Source organism: Phasianus colchicus, chromosome 3 (assembly GCF_987193195.1).
Source record: "Phasianus colchicus chromosome 3, bPhaCol1.hap1.1, whole genome shotgun sequence".
NCBI lineage: Eukaryota > Metazoa > Chordata > Aves > Galliformes > Phasianidae > Phasianus > Phasianus colchicus.
The window spans coordinates 70,164,597-70,184,426 of NC_143438.1; the positions used below are offsets into that span (position 1 = coordinate 70,164,597).

The following is a 19,830-nucleotide window of genomic DNA, read 5'->3' on the forward strand; positions in this document are numbered from 1 at the left end:
TTATACATCAAAATTCCAATAGCATGACAAAGGAGGGGTGCTTATAAACAGGAGGGGACCAACTTTTTACACTATCTGATAGTGACAGAACAAGTGGAAATGGCTTTAAACTAAAAGAGGGGAAATTTAGGTTAGATGTTAGGATGAAATTTTTCACCAAGAGGGTGGTGAGCACCCAGGATAGGCTGCCCAGAGAAGCTGTGGATGCCCCATTCCTGAAGGCATGCAAGGCAAGGCTAAATGGGGCCCTGGGCAGCCTGATTTGGTGGGTGACAACCAGGAGGTTGGAACTATATAGTCTTTAAGGTCCCTTCTAACTCAAGGCATTCTTTGATTCTGTGAAATTGTGCTACTGACATGGTAAAAACAGAGAGGTGTATAAATAAATCAATGCTTAAAACCTGAATACTGCAAAGACTGCCATGAAATTATATTTCTAGGAAGCCATCTGGTGTGTCTGAAGAACAAGGACCAAGTGAAAGCTGAAGACAGAGTATGCCAGGCTTTCTATCAGTATGTCAGTAACGCTGCAGCATTTAGAGTGTATAAATCCTCCACACAGAATCACGGAATGGCCAGGGTTGGAAGGGACCTCAAGGATCATGAATCTCCAAACCCTGCTACACGCAGGGCCACAAACCTCCTCATTTAATGCTAGGCCAGACCGCCCAGGGCCCCATCCAATCTGGCCTTAAACACTTCCAGGGATAGGGCATCCACAGCCTCTCTGGGCAGCCCGTTCCAGCACCTCACCACTCTTTCTGGAAGGAATTTCCCCCTGACATCCAACCTAAATCTCCCCTCCCTCAACTTAAAACCATTTCCCATTGTCCTGCTGTTATCTACCCTTAAGAGTTGATCCCCCTCCTGTTTGTAGGTTCCCGTTAGGTACTGAAAGGCTGCAATTAGGTCCCTGCAGCCTTCTTTTCTCCAGGCTGAACAAGCCCAGCTCCCTCAGCCTGTCTTCATAGGGGAGGTGCTCCAGTCCCCTGATCATCTTTGTGGCCCTCCTCTGGGCCCTCTCCAACAGAAAGAAAACGTAGCAAAGCTTTCTTAAGTAAATGCTCCAGACCTAGACACAGCAGTAAGAAACAACTATTGTGTCTTCAGTCACATGCCACAATACATCAACACACGACCACGGTTTCAACACCTGGTTTCTTTCTCTTGTTATCTGATCCCTGTCCTCTACTGGGAGGAAAGGGGGCAGATGAAAGCCACAGGCTCAGCATAATCCACGCATAAGAGAAGGTAAGGTGTGTCCTGTTTGGTGGGATGGCTGTGAAGCTGCCCCTCCCTTGTGGAAAGCTGGGAGCTTCTAACTTGAAATTAAATCGCTTTTAATGATGGATGTTTGTGGGGCCAACAGGCCTTGCAAAACAGCTCCATCCATGAGCGAGCCTGACGATCACTTTCTGGAAATTCCCAAACTGCTGCGAAAAATCTTCACGGGACTGTCACGGAGGGGCCACGGACCACCTGTCCTCAAAAGAAGAGCTGACACTCTCTCATCGTACCCGAAAATGGACGGGCTCCTGAAATGAGCAAACGCAGCTGGGCTCAAGTCGCCTTTGGGGCACTGCTCCATACACTGCACCGTGCTCCCTGCACCTCCTCCCCACTGACCGCGGCGGCTCCGCCTCGCCCTGCCCGGGAAGCTCCACCGTTCTCGGTGACGGGAAGCCGCTCCTCTCCCTGCAGCCGACGGCTGGAGGAGGCGGGCCGAAGCGGGGGAGAGGCGGGGGAAGCGCGGTGGGGGCGGTCGGGTTTGCGCGCTCCGAGTCCGCCGCGCCCGGCACAGACGCGGCGCGGCGGTCCACGGGAGAGCGGGGCAGCGCGGAGCGGGCTCCAGCCACGGTCCCTCCCCGCGGCGCAGTGCGAGGATGAGCGGCGGGGCTGGAGGCGAGCTGGCGGGCGCCATCAGCAGCGCGCTGCCCGCCATCCCCTCCAGCAAGCTGCCGGACCTGCGCTTCCTCAGCCGCGGCGCCTACGGCACTGTGTCCGCCGCCCGCCACGCCGACTGGAGGGTCCCGGTGGCCCTCAAGTGCCTGCAGGGGCCGCTGCTAGACAGGTAGCGGAGCGAGCACGGGGTGTGTGGGGTCGCGGGGTCGGCGCGTCTTTCCGTGGGGCGCTTCAGCCGGGGCGGGGGAGTGCTGAGCAGCTCTGCTGCTTCCTTTGTGTGGGCTGTTGGGGAGGGCGGTGTGAGAACTGCCAGCTCTGCTTCTGTCAGTGTCTGTGTTGTTTGGAGAGGGAGACAGCAAAAAAGGCTGGGAGAAGCTTCTCCAAGAGAAAAGCGTCGTTGCTGGTATCTTCTTTGTCTCGCGGTGCTAAGAGAAGCTAATTTAAAGTAGTAGTTATGTGGAGTACAACTATTTTCAATAGTTCTTCAACTTATAGCAATTATAATCCCCATTTTCTGGAGGTAAGTGACCGTGTTTCCTGCAGGAGCTGTCACTCCGTAGGAGAGTGCAGCAGGGAACAGTTTTTCACTTGTATCTGCCCCCTTCACCCTCTATAATTGTGCTTTTCCCATATCAGTGCTAGTTTTCCCCTCCTTAGGGTGTTGCTTCTAGTTTCCTGTGCAGCTGTCTTTCATCTTTACTGCCTTAGGTTTCTTTGATCAACTTTTAGGCAGTTAGGAGAAATAGTTTCACTCAAACGTCTGTGTGTTGTGAGTGTGCCCGCACTCAGCAGTATGACATGGGTGTGACTAAACTTTTAAGCTGTTTCTCAGTTAATATACAAGTGTTTCGGTTTCCCCTGAAAGATTGCGAATGAGCCTAGAAGACTTCTGGTCTTGTGACCCAGTTGCTATGAGGGGTTTGGAGCTTAGAACGGCTGTGTGTACACAGGGCCTTATCTCTGACATCTTTCCTGACTCTCAGCTGTGTTTTTAAGCAGAAGTATTGTGTTCCCTGTTGTTATATTTACTGATGTTTCTCTAATTTCAGTTATTACTTGCAGCAAGGCCAGCCGGGAGCTGCTATGGGCTGTGCTCCTGTGGGCGTTATGTAGTGACCTTGGTGAGGAGCAGGCAGGTGTAGTGAATTCCAGGCACAGGGATAAACCTCCAAGTGTTGCAGTCTGCTTCCTGGTTACAGCAGAATCCCATGCAGATGTGCCTCATGATCTGGGGAAACCCCTAACTTTCTCAAACCTAGTTTGTGGTAGAGAGAGAGAGGAAGGGAGCAAAGCCTGTTGTCCCATGTTTTTCCTGAAGCGGGCCTTGTTAGTTGGATCACTTCCTGGACTTTCTCATAATAGATGTTTTTTTTCCATCACATAAACACGAATCGACATTTGGCCTTAGTTTAACATACCTCTATATTACCTCTTTTTCTTTTTTTCCTTTTGGTCCAAGCATCCTCTCTGCAGGATATTTGAGATATAGAGCATCCCCTTACCACTTTTAGAGATAGAAGCACGCTCATTTTTAAACACAACTTGAGCTTCTGATATCCGTAAGCTGCAAAGTCTGAATTGGTGAAGGTGCATCAAATTCACACTTGTAAGTAGGTTTGACTGCAAGAAAGAACATGCAAATCACCAAATTTAGTTAGGCACTGTGAGAGCAGTTTCTGTTTTCTGTGCCATCAAGTGATTTTTTCCTGAGGGCGATTCAAGCAGGGGCACAGCTGAACGAACAGTTTAGGTGAAAACATAACATGATTGGTCATTTAGAAACTGAAGGTGTGTCCCTTGAAATACTATTTTAGCACACAGCAGAGTCATAGTGCTCTAAAACCGCTAGAAAAGTGTAAGATAAGCATTAAGATAAATAGTGGGCCACAGTAAATGCTCAGTATTTGAAGGTGGGCAGTAAGATAAGTGTTACAGTTACACAGAATGGGAAAGCTGGACTGTATCCTTGTTTGCTGGAAACATGGATGAAATGTGTTATGGAAACAGATGCTTGTGTGCTACAACAAAACTAAATAAGCTGTCTGGTATTTGCACGTGCAGATTCTGTGTTGTCTTACAGCATCTTGTTACCAAAGAAGGCGTAGTAGGAAACAAACATTGAAAGGTGGTGCTGCATATGGATGTTGATTTTTGAAGAGAATATTGTGAATCTTAAATTTGCTTAGTTTCCTAGTGTTGTGAGTAAGGTAACCTTACTTGTTGGCTTTCTTTTTAAGTGATAGAAACCACCTTCTAAAAGAAGCAGAGATATTGCACAAAGCCAGATTTAGTTACATTCTGCCAATTTTGGGAATTTGCAATGAGCCTGACTTCCTGGGGATTGTAACAGAATACATGGCAAATGGATCGCTGAACCAGCTTTTACACGGGGTAAGTGTTCTCATGGTCTTCAGTACAGCCTCTGGTTCTTTCAAATACTGTGATTTGCATGCTTAAGGGAAGTATACAGTAAGTGTATTATTAATATTACAAATTTAAGGACAATCACTCTTACTAATTTTGTTGCTCAGGTAGACCTGCTGTATCACAAAAAGGAGGGCAGGCTTTGTAGATGTTAATTTTATTGCGCTTTTTCTTTTAATGCCGTGATCCATATAACAAGCTAAAGGTTGAGTTACTGTATAAAATCACTTTGTTCTCTAATTGGAAACTGAAATATTTACTTTAATTTGAATTTCAGAACTATTGGCAGTGTAAATATCGTGAAAAAATGACTATTTCTTATTTTCTTATTTTGGCAGAAAGATATGTATCCTGACATTGCCTGGTGCCTGAGATACCGCATTCTTTACGAAATTGCTTTGGGAGTGAACTATTTGCACAACATGAATCCTCCATTGTTGCACCATGACTTGAAAACCCAGAATATTTTATTGGATGATGAGTTTCATGTCAAGGTAGAGTTATTTAATACTTATGTTCCTCAGCACCCAGAATGAGCCAAAGTGTTTAATTGCAGTAGAAGAAGAGTGAAGTCGTGGCTATGCAGAGGGGTTATAGTTGCATGCCAGATGTTTTACTTGTATCCTTGCAGACAGAACTTAGATATCTAATTTTTTTTTTTTAAACACTGTTTTGCTCAAGTGTGAATCTGATCCATTTAAAAAGACCAGAATTCCATAATATGAACTGCTTGAGGTATAGAAGTTCATATAAAGGTTGCTTTCAAACTTAAGGAGAGTAGATTTAGGTTTAGGAAAAAGTCTTTTACGGTGGGAGCGATGAGACACCAGAACAGTGATGCCACCAGTGATGCCTCGTCCCTGCAGACTTTCAAGGCCAGGCTGAACCAGGCTGTGAGCAACCCGATCTAGCTGTGCATGTCCTTATTTATTGCAGAGAGCTGGGCTGGATGATTTTTAAAGGTCCCTTACAACATAGAGGGACTATATGGAAGTCCCTCTGTATAGTCGTTACTCAATAGCTTTCTGATACTTTCTGATGACAGCTTTCCCTGGTAGCTATGTCTGGCTCTTTTTGAGGAAAAAATAGAAAGTTTTCCTGTCCAAGATGCTCAGACAGCTTAGTTCTGAAGATCAGAAAAGTTCTGATGTTAACACCATGTGATGTTTATCATGCAATATGAACATATACATTTTACAAATTCTTATACTGCTCTAATAGAATATAACTCTGACATTTTAACGCGCTGAGAGATGGCTCTTACAAAGCTCCTAGAGCAAGCAAGCATATATGGAGAAGTAATACTAGTTCAAAACTTCACTTCTGCCTTTTTGAGTATCACTGCCATTATGTGAAAAAGAGATTGAAAGAACTTCTGGCATAACAGTTATGTGCTTATATAATTGCAATAATTATATAAAACTATATAAAATAATTCTTTTTTAAAAGAACTGAAACTCTGTTTTGAAAATTGGTAGAATGTACTATTCAAAGTGAGAAATCAGAGTTCTTAATTCATACTTGAGTGGCTTCAACTTCAGTGCTTACAGTGAGATTAATCCTTCTGTCTTTCTATTCCTTTGAGCAAATATCAAAGATGCAGTGCCAATCTCTTCTTTCTCCATTGCAAAGAGGTTTTCCTTGGCAGCAGGGCAGCTTATACAGCTTTCCCTTCACTCACTCCCTCAGCAGCTCACACCTCCTCCCACTCAGCGGTGCCAGTATCACCGTCTCTCAAGCTTCTTGATAAACCTGACTAGGAACTGGCCCAAGTAAACCACAAAATCCAGTTTTTTTTTAATCCCTAGCAACACTGGTACATTCTGGTGCTCTGCCTGACCACATATAAACAGTTGCTTTGCTTAGAGCAGTTTGGGTGAAGCATGATTGGTCTAGTATTAAATGTGGAGGTTGGCGGTCCTGCCTGCAGAAGGGGAGTTGGAGTTTGATGATCACTGAGGTCGCTTCCAACCCAAGCCATTCTATAATTCTATTCTATGATTCTCTAATTTAGGATAGCTGGCATAAACTGAATGAAGGTTATCATGCTAAACTGGAAAAGTATTGCATGTGTATAAAAGTAACACTATTTTTAGACTGTTTCTGACTGTACCAGATGTAGTGAATGAGCAAGATAACCTGACCAACTACAGCAAGAAAGGCTTGATATGAGTGAGCCATAGAGGGAGAAGGATAATATTTATGTTCTCCAGGAAGTTTGTTTCTGTTACCTTAAGTGCTTACAGAGGCACCCTGAAAATTGTTTTCCTCTAATAGAAATGCTGAAAAAGCCCAGAGCTCATTGCTGGCACTTTTCTTTGAAGAGAGATAGAGGGAGTTGTGTTTGTTTAGCTTGGAGAATAGAAGGTTCTAGGAAGACCTCATTGTGGCCTTCCCATACTTGAAGGAAGCTTACAAGCCGGTGGGCTACCAATGTTCTACATGGTCTAATAGCAGTAGGACAAAGGGGAATGGCTTTAAATTAAATGCAGGTTGGATGTTAGGAAGAGATTCTTTAATCAGTGGTGAGGCACTGAAATGGGTTGCCCAGAGAAGTTGTGGATACCCCTTCCATCCTTGAAGATGTTGAAGGGCAGGTTAGATGGGGCCCTGGGCAGTTTGATCTAGTAGCAAGCCTACTTATGGCAGAGTGTCTGGAGTTATGTGATCTTTAACGTTCTTTCCATCCTCAGCCATTCTATGATATATAACTTTCTCGCCTGGATGCTGGACTGGAAGCTCGCTAGCGCTCTTATTCTTCTATCTGTGCAGCTCTCCACCCACAACCTGGTCATACATCTTGCTCCTGATTTGTGAATGTCTGGGAACGTAAACTAAGCCAGCTAATTCTTGATGTAGTGTGACTTCTCAAGGAAGGGACAAGGAGAAAGAAGGCCCTGGAGGCACAGTAAAAAAAATATTTGGTGACTTTTTGCAGCACAGAATTTCAGGGTATCAAATTTGTTAATTTTAGATTAACAATTCTTAGTTTTGAGAATGAGGTGGGCTGCCCTAATTCTTTTTCTGTAAATGCAATTGTCCCTTGATATCTGCAGGCTAAATTGCATGTCGCTTTTATGATCTTCATTAAGTTTGTGCTTTTTACACCATCAGTGATCTAGAAATACCCAGTGATTTTGTTGCTTGTTTTCCGTGAAAGAAAATGGTGAAAATGACTGTTTACATGGGTGGATAGTGATAGGACAAGGGGGAATGGTTTTAAACTAAGACAGGGGAGGTTTAGGTTGGATATTAGGAGGAAGTTTTCCACACAGAGGGTGGTGACGCACTGGAACAGGTTGCCCAAGGAAGTTGTGGATGCCCCATCCCTGCAGGCATTTGAGGCCAGGCTGGATGTGGCTCTGGGCAGCCTGGTCTGCTGGTTGATGACCCTGCACATAGCAGGGGGCTTGAAACTAGATGATCATTGTAGTCCTTTTCAACCCAGGCCATTCTGTGATTCTCTGATTTGGGACAGACTTCCACAACAGATTTCCCAGCCACAGAGTATATGAACCTTCCTTAAAAGAACAACAGGATAGGGCAGTGCTGTAGGAATGACATGAGTCATGAACTGGGAATGTTTTCTGAAGTGAAGCTGGTGTTTCCTGTCTCTAAAGCAACTGCATACTTTCTGTCAGGTTAAGGATTGCAAACAACCGGTTCTTTCAGGTGTATTTCAGGAATTTGTAACAAGGGTTAACAGAGATTAAATAAGGTTTTCAGAACAACTGCTCTGTCCTTTCCAGATTGCAGATTTTGGCATGTCAAAATGGCGTGTCATATCCATGTCACAGTCACGCAGTGAAACTTCCTTACCAGAAGGAGGGACCATTGTCTACATGCCCCCTGAAGATTACAATCCCAGTCAGAAAACTCGGGCAAGTGTGAAACATGATATCTACAGGTAACCTATACTGACTTCAAGGGGACTTTGCAATCTAAATTCACATCTGAGTTTCTGAAATTAGATTTTAACATGTTTCCAGTAACATTATGAGAATCTAAGCAAAATGAATCGGGAAAGAAGAGTTAAGAAGTCAACTGGTAGTTGGAATTGTAGGTTATGCATTTCTCAACGAAACACTGTGACAAGTGTGACGTTCCAGTAATTAAGCTGGAACTGTCAAAAGAGACCAAGGAGACTAGTTTCTATGAGTGAGAGTGTATGCATACAGTGTAGGGAGGAAAGAAACTGTTCATTAGCTCAATTCACACACCTTTGTAATCTGTATGTGTGTATTTAAATAATTCGCAGAATGTATTGGGAAGAAATTTTATTTTATTTTATTTTATTTTTTGAAAGGAGTTAAGAAAATAAAGAGTAATGGACTTAGGAGTTTTAGAGATCTCCTGTCTGTGTCTCTGAATAGAGAGCCATCTCCTGAAAGAATAATTGAGTTTAAGAAAGTTCAGGTAGGTTTGCTTCAGTCAGCTCTGAGTCATAGCTGAAAGTAGTAGAGTTGTGGCTACCTGTACAACTAAATAGAAGAATGGCTCTTAGGATGTTAGAGTTACAATCAGCTAATTTGAAGAAGCTTGGAGAGCTCAAAGGTTTGAACAATTGTGGAAGAGGAGGCTGAACAGGAGACCTTACTGCTCTTTTCAAATACCTGAAAGGTGATATCAGCGAGAATAGGTCTGGTCTCTTCTACTAGTGACAGGATGAGGGTAAATGGCCTCAAGTTGCAACAGGTTGGATATCTGGAAAAACTTCTTTACAGAAAGGGTTGTTAAGCACTGGAGTAGGCTCCCCAGAGTTGAGTCTGGTTGAATCACCATCCCTGAATGTGTTTAAAAGCCATTTGGATGTGGTGCTCAGGGACATGATTTAGCGGAGGGTTGTTAGAGTTAGGGTAGTATGGTTAGGTTGTGGTTGGACTTGATGGTCTTGAAGGTCTTTTCCAACCTGAGCAATTCTATGATTCTATATTGTTTCAATAAGTGCTGGTAATCTAAAATAATGTCTTCTATACTTTTTAAACAGTTTTGCGATTATTATATGGGAAGTGATGTCAAGGAAGCACCCATTTGAAGGTAAGACCATGTTTTCTTGTAATTTATTTTTCTAGCTTTAGGTGTTAGTTGTACCAGTCACCTGGATACCTGGGAACGTCATTTAGGGATTGCTTCATAACAATCCTATTTGTAAATAAACCTGTTTAAGAAGTAATTGAGTTACTTCTCAGATTAGACTCTCTTTCAAATTACAATGTTGGTAAGAAAAAATGTATTTTGAATTCTTTTCTTTTAAAAGCAGAAACAGCCTTATTTTGGTGAAATGTAAATATTATGACTGCAGTCTTAATTATTTTTCCTGTCGTAAGCTATTTATTTTGCATATATTTCTAATGAAAGCACGATGTCTATTTTGACAGAAGTTATAAACCCCTTGCAGATAATGTATAGTGTGTCACAAGGACAGCGACTAGACTTAAGTGAAACGAGCTTATCAATGGACATTCCACATCGAGCTCTTGTTGTAAGATTGATAGAAAGTGGATGGGCACAAAACCCAGATGAAAGACCATCATTCTTAAGTAAGTTTACTTTGCAAAATGAATATGGTTCTTGAAATTGCTAGATTTTTGTCTCATCTAGTACATATAGAGTAAGGGTGTAATCGCAAAATGGAAATGGTAAAAATATCAAAAAATACGTCTCTGCTCAGTTAATTGTGTGTGATTCTTGTCTGATTCCATCATATCTATAAACTAATTCTTATGAATGGAGCTGCATGTGCCGTAAAATCAAGTTGTTAGTTGGAATATTTTATTTATGTACTTATTTTCAGAAGAGGGAGGAGAATAAGTGAAATACATAGAGTGAGTACTTTGGGTTTTGTAAGAGCTGGCAAAGCAGCAAATCGTTGCACATCAGATGAACTGCTGTAACTTTATTTTTGCATGTTTGCATGGATGAATCTTTTTCACTGGATCCTTGATTGTTGAGGCCACATAGGTAGCTTTTAATCTTTTCTTTGTATGGTTTTTTGTCTGTGAGATTAAATACAGATACCTTCAGCCTTTTTCCAATGAATTATGTAATTTAGAGCCTAAGATTGATGAGTGAGCCTGCAGAGATTAACATGGCATGTTGTAAACTAGAAAAGTTCTGTTTAGAAATCAAACCTGGGTTTGTCGTGCTTAATTAGTGTATTTGGTGTATGTTGAGCCCGGATATACTCCCCATACCAATTTCTTCCTAACATGAAAAGCTGCTTAATATTTTTGTGACTTCTAACTCTTGTATGCAACAGCAGTTCCATAAAAATATAGGTTGGAAGTCATCACCGTGTTTTTAGTTGTGAAATTTGTTCTTGTTAGGGTTGGTGTAGTCACCTATAGAATCATAGACCGTCTAGGTTGGAAAAGAACTTCAAGATCATCCAGTCCAACTGTCAGTCTGACCTAGTCTCATCACTAACCATGTCTTTTATTTTTAATTTAATTTATATATTGTGCCATATATAAAATCTCCCTGGTATGGAAGGAGTATTTCATCCATCCTCTTCATCAACTACAGTTATAGTATCTTATCCTTTCATCATCAATACAAATAATATATTTTGTTATTTGAATGCTCACATTTCAGTCTTTTAGCTTTCGCAGTATTCTAGCCCGAGAGCTGGTCTTCAAACTCAGTCAGATACATCTTTCAAAAAGCTTTTCTTTCACCCAGAATGTAACGTTTTAATTTGATCCAATGCTTTAAAATGGCTTATTAACCTTGCAACTGATCTTGATTCTTGCTTCTCTGCTGCCATTCTGGCTTCCATTCTCTTACTACCTCTTAAGTATTAATTAAAATTCAGAATCTGGACTTAAAAAATAAAGTTGTCTTAGAGTTCAGCAGTATTTGAGAGGAAGCTGGGAATTCTGGATTTGCTTTGCATTAAAAATATTTTTTTAAATGTTCATTTATTTTGGTATGAGTCTGGTTTATATAGCTTTAAATTGGGGACTGTTTAATTTTTTTTTCTGTGCATAAATAAATATATATTTTTTTAAATAAAATAAAAAAATAGACATGTCACAGTACTTCCTTGCTTTCATATGTCAGCTACCCAAAAATAACATTGCAGCCCAAGTCTGTGGTCACACAGAAGGTGTAATTACCTGGGATAGACACACAGTATGAACTGTTTTTGGCTTAGTGCAGTACCTGAATTAATTTGGTCTTTGAAGAAAACATGTACTGCTTTCCCTTTATCGTAAAAAGAATGAGGAAGTTAGAAATCTTTTTCAAAATTAAGGGAAGTTCACTGATTGTGAAATTTTGCAATCACCACAGCACAGGGAAAAAGAAAATAACACCCAGCTTCTCCCCTCCCCCTTCCTTTTCAAATATGCTTAAAATAGAAATGTTTTGTTAACCTGTCTGTTCCCCTTATAAAGAAGGGACAAAGACTACTTATTTCCCTGTTTCTGCATAGCTCTGTAATTCAGTTGATTCTGCAGCCTTATAGCATGTACCTGCAGTTTAATTAAAATCAATAAAAAAGTAATTCACTGTGAAAAATGGAGTCACAGATTCTGTGTGAGCTGATGCAAGAGAACGAGAATCCCACTACTGAACGTATGTCTTGAAAGTGCCAGTTATACAGGAGCTAATCTGGGAGACCTACAGTGAAACAGTAATACTACAGTAAAAACAATAAAAATACATTAATAAGGATGCAGTGTCACAGGTTCCTGGTACAGTAAATGGATTTTGCTGAATTGGTGGAGTTCATAGAAAGCGCAGTAGAAGTTGTTATATGTCGTTATCCATTCCTGAGATTTGAGCATAGCATATTTTCAAGGAGATATTTGTATAATATCCACCTCAAAATTTGAGCTATTTTGTTTTGCAAAGCTTTTAGCGTTGGGAAACAAGGGAGCATCACACAGACTGTCTCTTGTTTATTAAACTGTCATGTGGCTTCCTATGCAAGCAGATGATGTTAGCTTCTGCCTCTGTTGAGCTTGCAGATGCTATCACTTGACTTATCCATATCCAATGAATTCAGTGCTTTAACAATCACCATCTCCCTGGTGACAGATCTCCACAGCAGCTCTTCCAGATATTGCAGTGGGGTCTTGTTTGTTTATTTTCTTCTAATAATTCTTTGCACTTCTGCTGGAGTGGGAGTAAAGCTACCCATCCTGAGGTCCTGTGTTTTTAGATCCCATTTAGAAGACTAAACTTGTTGAGTCTGCCCTGAAATATAGCAAGTCTGTTAATCTGTCCGTTCCAGAAATGCAAGACTTGTAGTCTGGCACAGTCCTACATTTCTTTCAACCAGGCTGCTGAGGAAACCAGATCAGAACAGGGTTTGTTTTGGTGATGTGAGATTGTTGTAACAGGTGAAAGTAATAAACTTCTGTTTGGTAACATAAGTAGTTTTATATGATAAATAGATACATTTGCAAAACTAATTTATTTATTTTAAGAAAGTAGCTTTAGCAATATGAAAACTTAATTTCCATATTGCATCATTTAGCAAATCATCTTTCTTTGTTTAGAATGTTTAATAGACCTTGAACCAGTCCTGAGAACATTTGATGAAATAGCTATCCTGGAAGCAGTAATTCTGTTAAAGAGATCAAAGGTAAGTTGCTTTTGTTACAGTCATGAGTGAGTCAAATAAATCAGCATCTTTGCTTTTCTTTGCTAAGAGAAATGTAATATTTGACATTCCTCTAGTCTTGTATCAGGCTTAAACAAAGCAAAAATTTAATATAATGCCACATCTCTTTCAGTCGCAGTATGAATCGCAATGTATCCATAGGAGTGGAAAAAAAGCGGTTGTGGAGAAAACATCTCTAAATATACCACTGAATCCTCAAGAGGTAAATCTTGCATCTTCCCTTGTATGTCAGCATCATTAAGATCTTTAGAACTTTAAAAGGGGATTGTCTTAGTAAGAGGGGGTGGTTCTGCAGTTTAGTTTCCTGTGCAGTAAAGAAAGGCCTAACGTGCACTGGCTGAAATAGAATGCAGCAAGTACATAGTCATAACAGGCTGATTAAGCAGAAATAAGGTCACGTTCAGTTCATCTTCTAAGTGTGGGAAAGCCATCCCCTTGAGGAATCCAGTGCAGTGTCTGCAGGTTAGATTGGAACTGACTCCCTTACTGTCCCTTATGCCTCTGTGTCGCTTGTTTATATAGGATAATATAGATTTATTTTTAGATTTTAGTTCTTAATGCTGCTTCTTTTGATTCTTACCAGTGGTTAAACTTATACAAAATTACTGTCAGCTTTGAATAACATTTTTTTTTTTGAGCACAGCTTCCAGGATACATTTATATAATATTCACCTTATAAAGTATTTTAATTGTGCTGTCAATTGTGTATTTAGAGCATATGTAAAAGAAAGTGATGGCAAAGTGCTCTGTAAATCATTGCAACCTCTTATTTATTTAATATGCATTTATTTAATAAATGTATTAATATTAATTGGAAAAATTTCAGGAAACATCTGCTTCCATAGGCTGTGATGCACTTCCTCTTCAGAGTATCTCTCCGGATATATCACGACTCAAATCTCTTCCCCAGTGTAATATCCTCTCATCAGGTAATACTCATGACTTCATATAAATATAATTTGCCACTGCAGCTGCCATTGTGCCATTGCATTTACATAGTAGAATCATAGAATAACCCAGGTTGAAAAGGACCACAATGATCATCTATTTTCAACCCCCCTGCTATGTGCAGGGTTGCCAACCACCAGACCAGGCTGCCCAGAGCCACGTCCAGCCTTGCCTTGAATGCCTCCAGGGATGGGGCTTCCACAACCTCCTTGGGCAACCTGTTCCAGTGTGTCACCACCCTCTGTGTGAAAACTTCCTCCTATAGATTACTGGATATCTGTTTGTGTCAAAAAAGAGATGTTTTATTACTGTCAACTTAGTACTCTGCAAAACTAATGCATTTTAGCCTATATTTTTTGTTCCTGTCTCCTGAGGAATCCTCATAACATTGGTTTTCCTATTGAAAGATCATGAGTGCAGCAGTACTGTTTTCTTATTATTCTTGATAGTTCAGTTAAGCATTTGTGAAGTACTTCTAAAAATAAAAACGCTAAACATCTTGAGGTACTTTTACAGCTGAGTAAACGGAAAGTTTCTGATCTAGGCCAACCTCTAGATCATTTCTCATTCAACAAATAAAAAGGTTTCAACAAATGGACACTGGCTTGCAAAAGTATCGGTATGTATCTTTTGTAGCTATCACCTCTTATGAATAAAAGCTGGCAAAATTCACAGTCAAAATTTAATCCAGGCTTAGGATGTTTGCACTGTCCAGTCAGTGAGAAGAGGAGGCTGAGAGTTGACCTCATTGTTCTCTGCAGCTCCTTGAGGAGTGGAAGCACAGAGACAGGTGTCAGGTGGGCTGTGCTCCCTGGTCCTTGATCAATCACAAGACGTATGAAAGCAGTGCAGAAATATGCCAAAGGAAGTTCAAACTGGGCATTAAGAAAAACATCTTTACTGTGAGGGTGATCAAATGCTGCAGCAGGCTTCCTAGAGATGCAGTTGATGCCCATTTTTGTCAGTGTTCAAGAGGCATTTGGACAATATCCCCAAGAATAGACTTTAACTTTTGTTAGCTCTGAAGAGGTCAAGCAGTTGAACTAGATCTTTTAAGTCTGCTTCCATGCAACAATATCCCTTCCATGGAATAATTCCGTATTATAGAATTTCATTATTCCTTCAAGTCATACATTTGTATAAACAAATACTGCCACTTTTTGTGACTTGTTTCTGTGCTGGTAGGTTCTTCAAAGGAAAATATTTTTCCATATACTTCTTAGTCAGTCTTAGAATTTGGAGACTTATCTGTACATCAGTTATGCTTAGCATAACTAAGTGTCTAAGTGTGCCTCCTGGGCTGTCAAGTTAGTTCTTTAACAATTGCAGGCATTCATTTTATTAAAGCAGGTTTATAAAACAATCAAGTACAAAGTATGTTATTACTTTGCTAGTATCTTCATCAGATAGTTCTACAATGGAAAGTAAGTCTTCTTTCTTTGCCAAAATTAGATACAGTTGTTTCAAGTGAAAATCTGTTCGCAGGTAGCTACTGGCAAGAAATGAGTTTGGCAAGGCATTAAGTCAGAAGCAAATGACTGTAGATTTTGTTTTTTTTTTTTTTTTTTTTCTGGTAATACTTTAGGAGACTTTGCAGAAACTTGTTCTTGAGAGTTAGGAAGTCTTCCAACTTGCAGCCTTTATGTTTTTTAACCAGCTTATATGCACTTGTTCTTGGTTGTTGCTTTAGGCTTAAGCTCTTTTCCCTTTTTCCCATGGCTCATAGAGAGAGTAACCCCTTAATATCCTTTGTTTTTCTAGATAAACTGAATGAACTCTGTTGACAAAGCGCTTATTATAAAATAAGCTTCTTTTTATCACTGTATTCTGCTAGTCCTTGCTGTGCTTCTTCTATCTTAAGATACTGAGCTAAGGCTAGCAGACCTCTATATCTCATATTAAAAAAAAAAAAAAAAGTTTAACAATTGTTTTCTGTTTGAAATAAAAACTGTACTTAATATATCTTAGAATATTTTTTTTCTTTTCTTATGTAATGCTTTGATACAGGATAATCTACTTATCCTCATCTCAAAATCACTAAGCCTCATATGAAGTCTAGATCTGGTATTTATGCTACTAAATTTCCTCTTCTGATATTTCTGTGTTAACTGTATCTGTGTTTGCCTAGAGATCTATAACAATCTGACCAAGCAGAGCTTTTTAAAATCCTTTTCTAAAGCTTATTTGCTCATACCAGTTCTCTCCTTATCCTCTCTCATTCATGCAGGAGATGATATCTGCTGCATCACAGTACATAGCTCTGCCCCACTTACTTTTTCTGCCTTTCATGAAATAAAATACTAGTTACTGTGAGTTCTAGTCAATTTGGAATTGTGAGTTCTAGTTCATTTAAATGATCATAATACATTTTCATTTATATTTTCCTATTACTGCTCTTAGTCCTTACAGCCATGTGCTTCCGCAGTTCAGCGTTGTGCTTACACTTTCAGAATTCCCCATTTGTCAGGCAGCTGTAAATCCCGAGTTGTTTGTGGAGCTACATCTTATTGCATCTCATGCTGTCATGGTTTGGCCTAATGTCCATGACAAGGGGGTGAAGGGACCCATGGAAGGCCCCAGGAAGAGACAGTGTAGGGAGATGGACCTGGATGAAGGAAAACAGCAGCAATAAGCTAAGGAAAAAAACGTAATTTACTAAATATAGCAGTGGAATGTAAGATAACAAAATATAATACAATATGATTGGAATTGAAGCTAGTAAATAAAATGAGGAGACAGTTTCCAAAACCAAAGTCCTTACTCTAATGCCGTAGATGAAACAGCCAAGGAGCAAAGAGGGACGTCTTGTGACTCCCAATCAGTTTTATTTTTCCCTCGGAATGGAGAACAGAAACAGAAAAATAAAGTCTTCTGGGAGTTGTAGTTCATTCTTCTCTTCTGAGACCAACAGACTGGACATACCAACAACCCACAGAACTGCAGCATTAACTTTCTAACTCCCAGTGTACTGCATGACATGGAATATCAATGAGAAACCATCAAAGCATGACAGACGCTCATCTGAATTTTTATATCTGTTTTCCTTGTTCTTAATTAACATCTCTGGAGCTCCTTGTCAAGTGATACTTTGAAAATCTTTAATGAGAACTGTATGGAGAGTTAGGTATATTCACTGCAATTTATTTCTTATCAGCTATTTTTCATTTCTTCTCTTGCCCCTCTGCATCTTTTTTTTCTGCTTCACAAATCTTAAAATAGAAACTATTACGTTTGCTACCTAATAAATATCCTCCTTTAACATTTCTCAGAAAGTTAACACAAAGCTTTCTTGAAAGCATGTGCTGCTTCAGAAAACTACCAAAAGCTTCTATTTGTGTCTCACTGAATGTCACCGTTGATCTTTGTATTTCTTTCCTCCACCTGAATCTTTTTTTTGTAGTGTAACAAAGGTTAAAGAAAAGATTAAAAATTCATCAAAATAAATTAACTTTCACACTGACTCGCAACTAAACCTTCAAACACTTCAAATAATTATTTTGCTCTTCCAGTCTGTACATCAAATTTCTGTCCAGCAGAGTTCCAACATTTCACATCTACTGGATTTATTGTGTCAGTGTTCTTTCAAAATAAGACAAGACCCTCAAAACTACAATCAACCCTGGTTAAAGACAAAGGAATGTGCCCAGAACATGAGTGGAATGAATAATGTGCTGTATTTGAAGTGAATTTAGGATGTTAATTTGTTTTATGAACTCGTTCTAATTATTAATTGTATTTTATGAACATAATGAACATAAGTATATTACAGCTTTTTTTTTTTTTTTTTTAACTTTAAGATGGAAATTCTTGCGGTCTACGCTCTCTCAGCTGTCAGAGTGTGGATGAAAATCTCTCTGTAACTCAAAGCGCCAAACCTTTTGTGCATCCATACAGTTACCTTCCCTCATCTGACAAGAATATTTCAGTTGCTTCAAATTCATCACGTGTGCTGCAGACATCACCGATTTCCTCAGGTATAGCAAATACTGATTTAATTCCAAGTCCCACATATTGAACATGTACGTGTATGAAGGAGGAAGTGGAACTGTTTTTGTCTTTAAAATGAAAATAAAGCATGCCATAAATTATTTCTGTAATTCTTCAGCCATCTATACATTATCTTAGATTTACTGTGATGGAGGGCTCATTGGGTATATGAGGATCTGCAACTCTTCACTGTTTAAATCCTCAGTTTAAGGAATATGTGCAGGAAACTAGAGACATTTTCACTAGACTTAAATAAAAATCCTAGTGGCAAGTGAAGTTAGCGCTTCTGTCTTTTCTTACCACGCTGGGTCATACACTAGAATAGGTTGACTGTGGAGTCCATAGAAGGTCCATTATTGAAGTGCTTAAAATTCATCCAAAAAAGGCCTTGAGCCACATTACTTATCTTTGAAGTTGGCCCTCCTTTGAGTAGGATGTGAGATGAGATGACCTCTTGGAATTGCCTTCCAATTTAAACAGTAATTTGATTCAGATGAAAAAAATATTCTAACCAACAATTTGACAATTATCAGAACATTTTAAGTATGAAATGCAACACAGCAGTCAAGTGACTGTCTGACCAAAAAGAACTTTTAAACAGCTCTGTCTCGAATCGTTGTTTTATGGCGCTGCTTATCATCAGATGGTTATAATATTAATTGATCTTATTTTTTTATCTTTTTTTTAATTCTTCCTGATCTCAGATTTTGTTTTGGAAACCATACAACAGAATGTAGCTCATCAATGGATCCAAAGTAAGAGAGAAGAAATTATTGATCAGATGACTGAGGCATGTTTAAATCAGTCACTGGATGCTCTTCTATCAAGATTTTTACTCATGAAAGAAGACTATGAACTTATAAGCACCAAACCTACAAGGACATCAAAAGTCCGACAACTACTTGATACCTCAGATAGCCAAGGAGAGGAATTTGCCAGAATTATAATACAGAAGTTGAAAGATAACAAACAGCTAGGACTTCAACCTTATCCGGACATTGTATTTAATTCTCTAAGACTGCATCTTTAAATGTATTTGTTTCTGTTTGAAGCCATGTGAATATTTCTTAATATGCAACTCTTTGTTTCTACATAGTAGTTTTATATCTGTACTGCTCTGTCTTTACTACAAATTGGTAGAATCTCAAACAAAGACACTGGGTTCATCGAGACTGCATTTGGTGAGTTACCAGTTGGAGTTTAGTCGGAAAGCCAAAAACTTGACACTGGTGGACTGATTTTATACAAGTATTTTGTTTATATGTGACAAAGAAAAATCATTAAATTATACCTGTTTTACATATTTTCTGTTTATACATATCCTTCCAGATCACTGGATAGAGACAACTTGATATTGGTTGTTCTCCCTCCATCTGGTTTTTCCTCTAGAGGAGAGGAAAAGCTGTATGCTCTATTTTTAGTCTTGTATCTTATGCTTATAAATAAATTTCCTTCTTCCAGCCATACCGAATATTCCTCTCAATAGACCTGAGAAGGTATATTGAAGAAGAATACAGAAGGTATTTCTACAGGATTTTTATTGTGTTTTGTTTTTTTCCCATTTTGTTGCCAGGGTGAGCACTTCAGACCACTGCCTAAGAAGAATGTGAGTCCAAAGAGGAGCCTGGGGCAAGGAAGACCTTATACTGATCATCACCATTTTGCTAAGAAATGTTACATTAGAAGGGGTGAAGCTCTAGTCTCTTATTATTTGGTTACATCTGCTTAAATTCCTCTTGAAAACAGACTTGCAGAGATTTGAGATTTGCATACATTTTATAGAAGGGAACCCTCAGTTGAGTGTTCTCTTACGTTCACAGTTTTGCATACGTATTTCTTTTCTCATGCTGCTGAATCAAACTTCAGTTTTACTTTTAGAATTTACATGATGGGCAGTAGTTTGAATCTGTGCTCAAACATGCACTGTGCTGCAAAGT

General features: G+C 39.6%; 1 protein-coding gene across 1 annotated transcript; it reads left to right on the forward strand.

Annotated features, from left to right (window-relative positions):
- The first annotated feature begins 1,397 nt into the window (after positions 1 to 1,397).
- On the forward strand, positions 1,398 to 18,923 carry RIPK2 (receptor interacting serine/threonine kinase 2). The gene is made up of 11 exons (XM_031590966.2): positions 1,398 to 2,071; positions 4,140 to 4,293; positions 4,665 to 4,820; positions 8,076 to 8,233; positions 9,314 to 9,363; positions 9,705 to 9,866; positions 12,834 to 12,919; positions 13,071 to 13,160; positions 13,785 to 13,887; positions 17,704 to 17,880; positions 18,598 to 18,923. The coding sequence occupies exons 1-11, from the start codon at positions 1,884 to 1,886 to the stop codon at positions 18,921 to 18,923; spliced, it is 1,650 nt and encodes a 549-aa protein (XP_031446826.2). The 5' UTR covers positions 1,398 to 1,883.
- The last annotated feature ends 907 nt before the right edge of the window (positions 18,924 to 19,830 follow it).

What these genes read in the sequence shown, in the direction of transcription:
- RIPK2 (XM_031590966.2), top strand. Translation starts at nt 1,884, where the DNA reads ATGAGCGGCGGGGCTGGAGGCGAGCTGGCGGGCGCCATCAGCAGCGCG. An exon ending in ATGATGAGTTTCATGTCAAG is followed by an intron (nt 4,821 to 8,075) that starts GTAGAGTTATTT and finishes TGTCCTTTCCAG; the next exon opens with ATTGCAGATTTTGGCATGTC. An exon ending in TTCTGTTAAAGAGATCAAAG is followed by an intron (nt 12,920 to 13,070) that starts GTAAGTTGCTTT and finishes CATCTCTTTCAG; the next exon opens with TCGCAGTATGAATCGCAATG.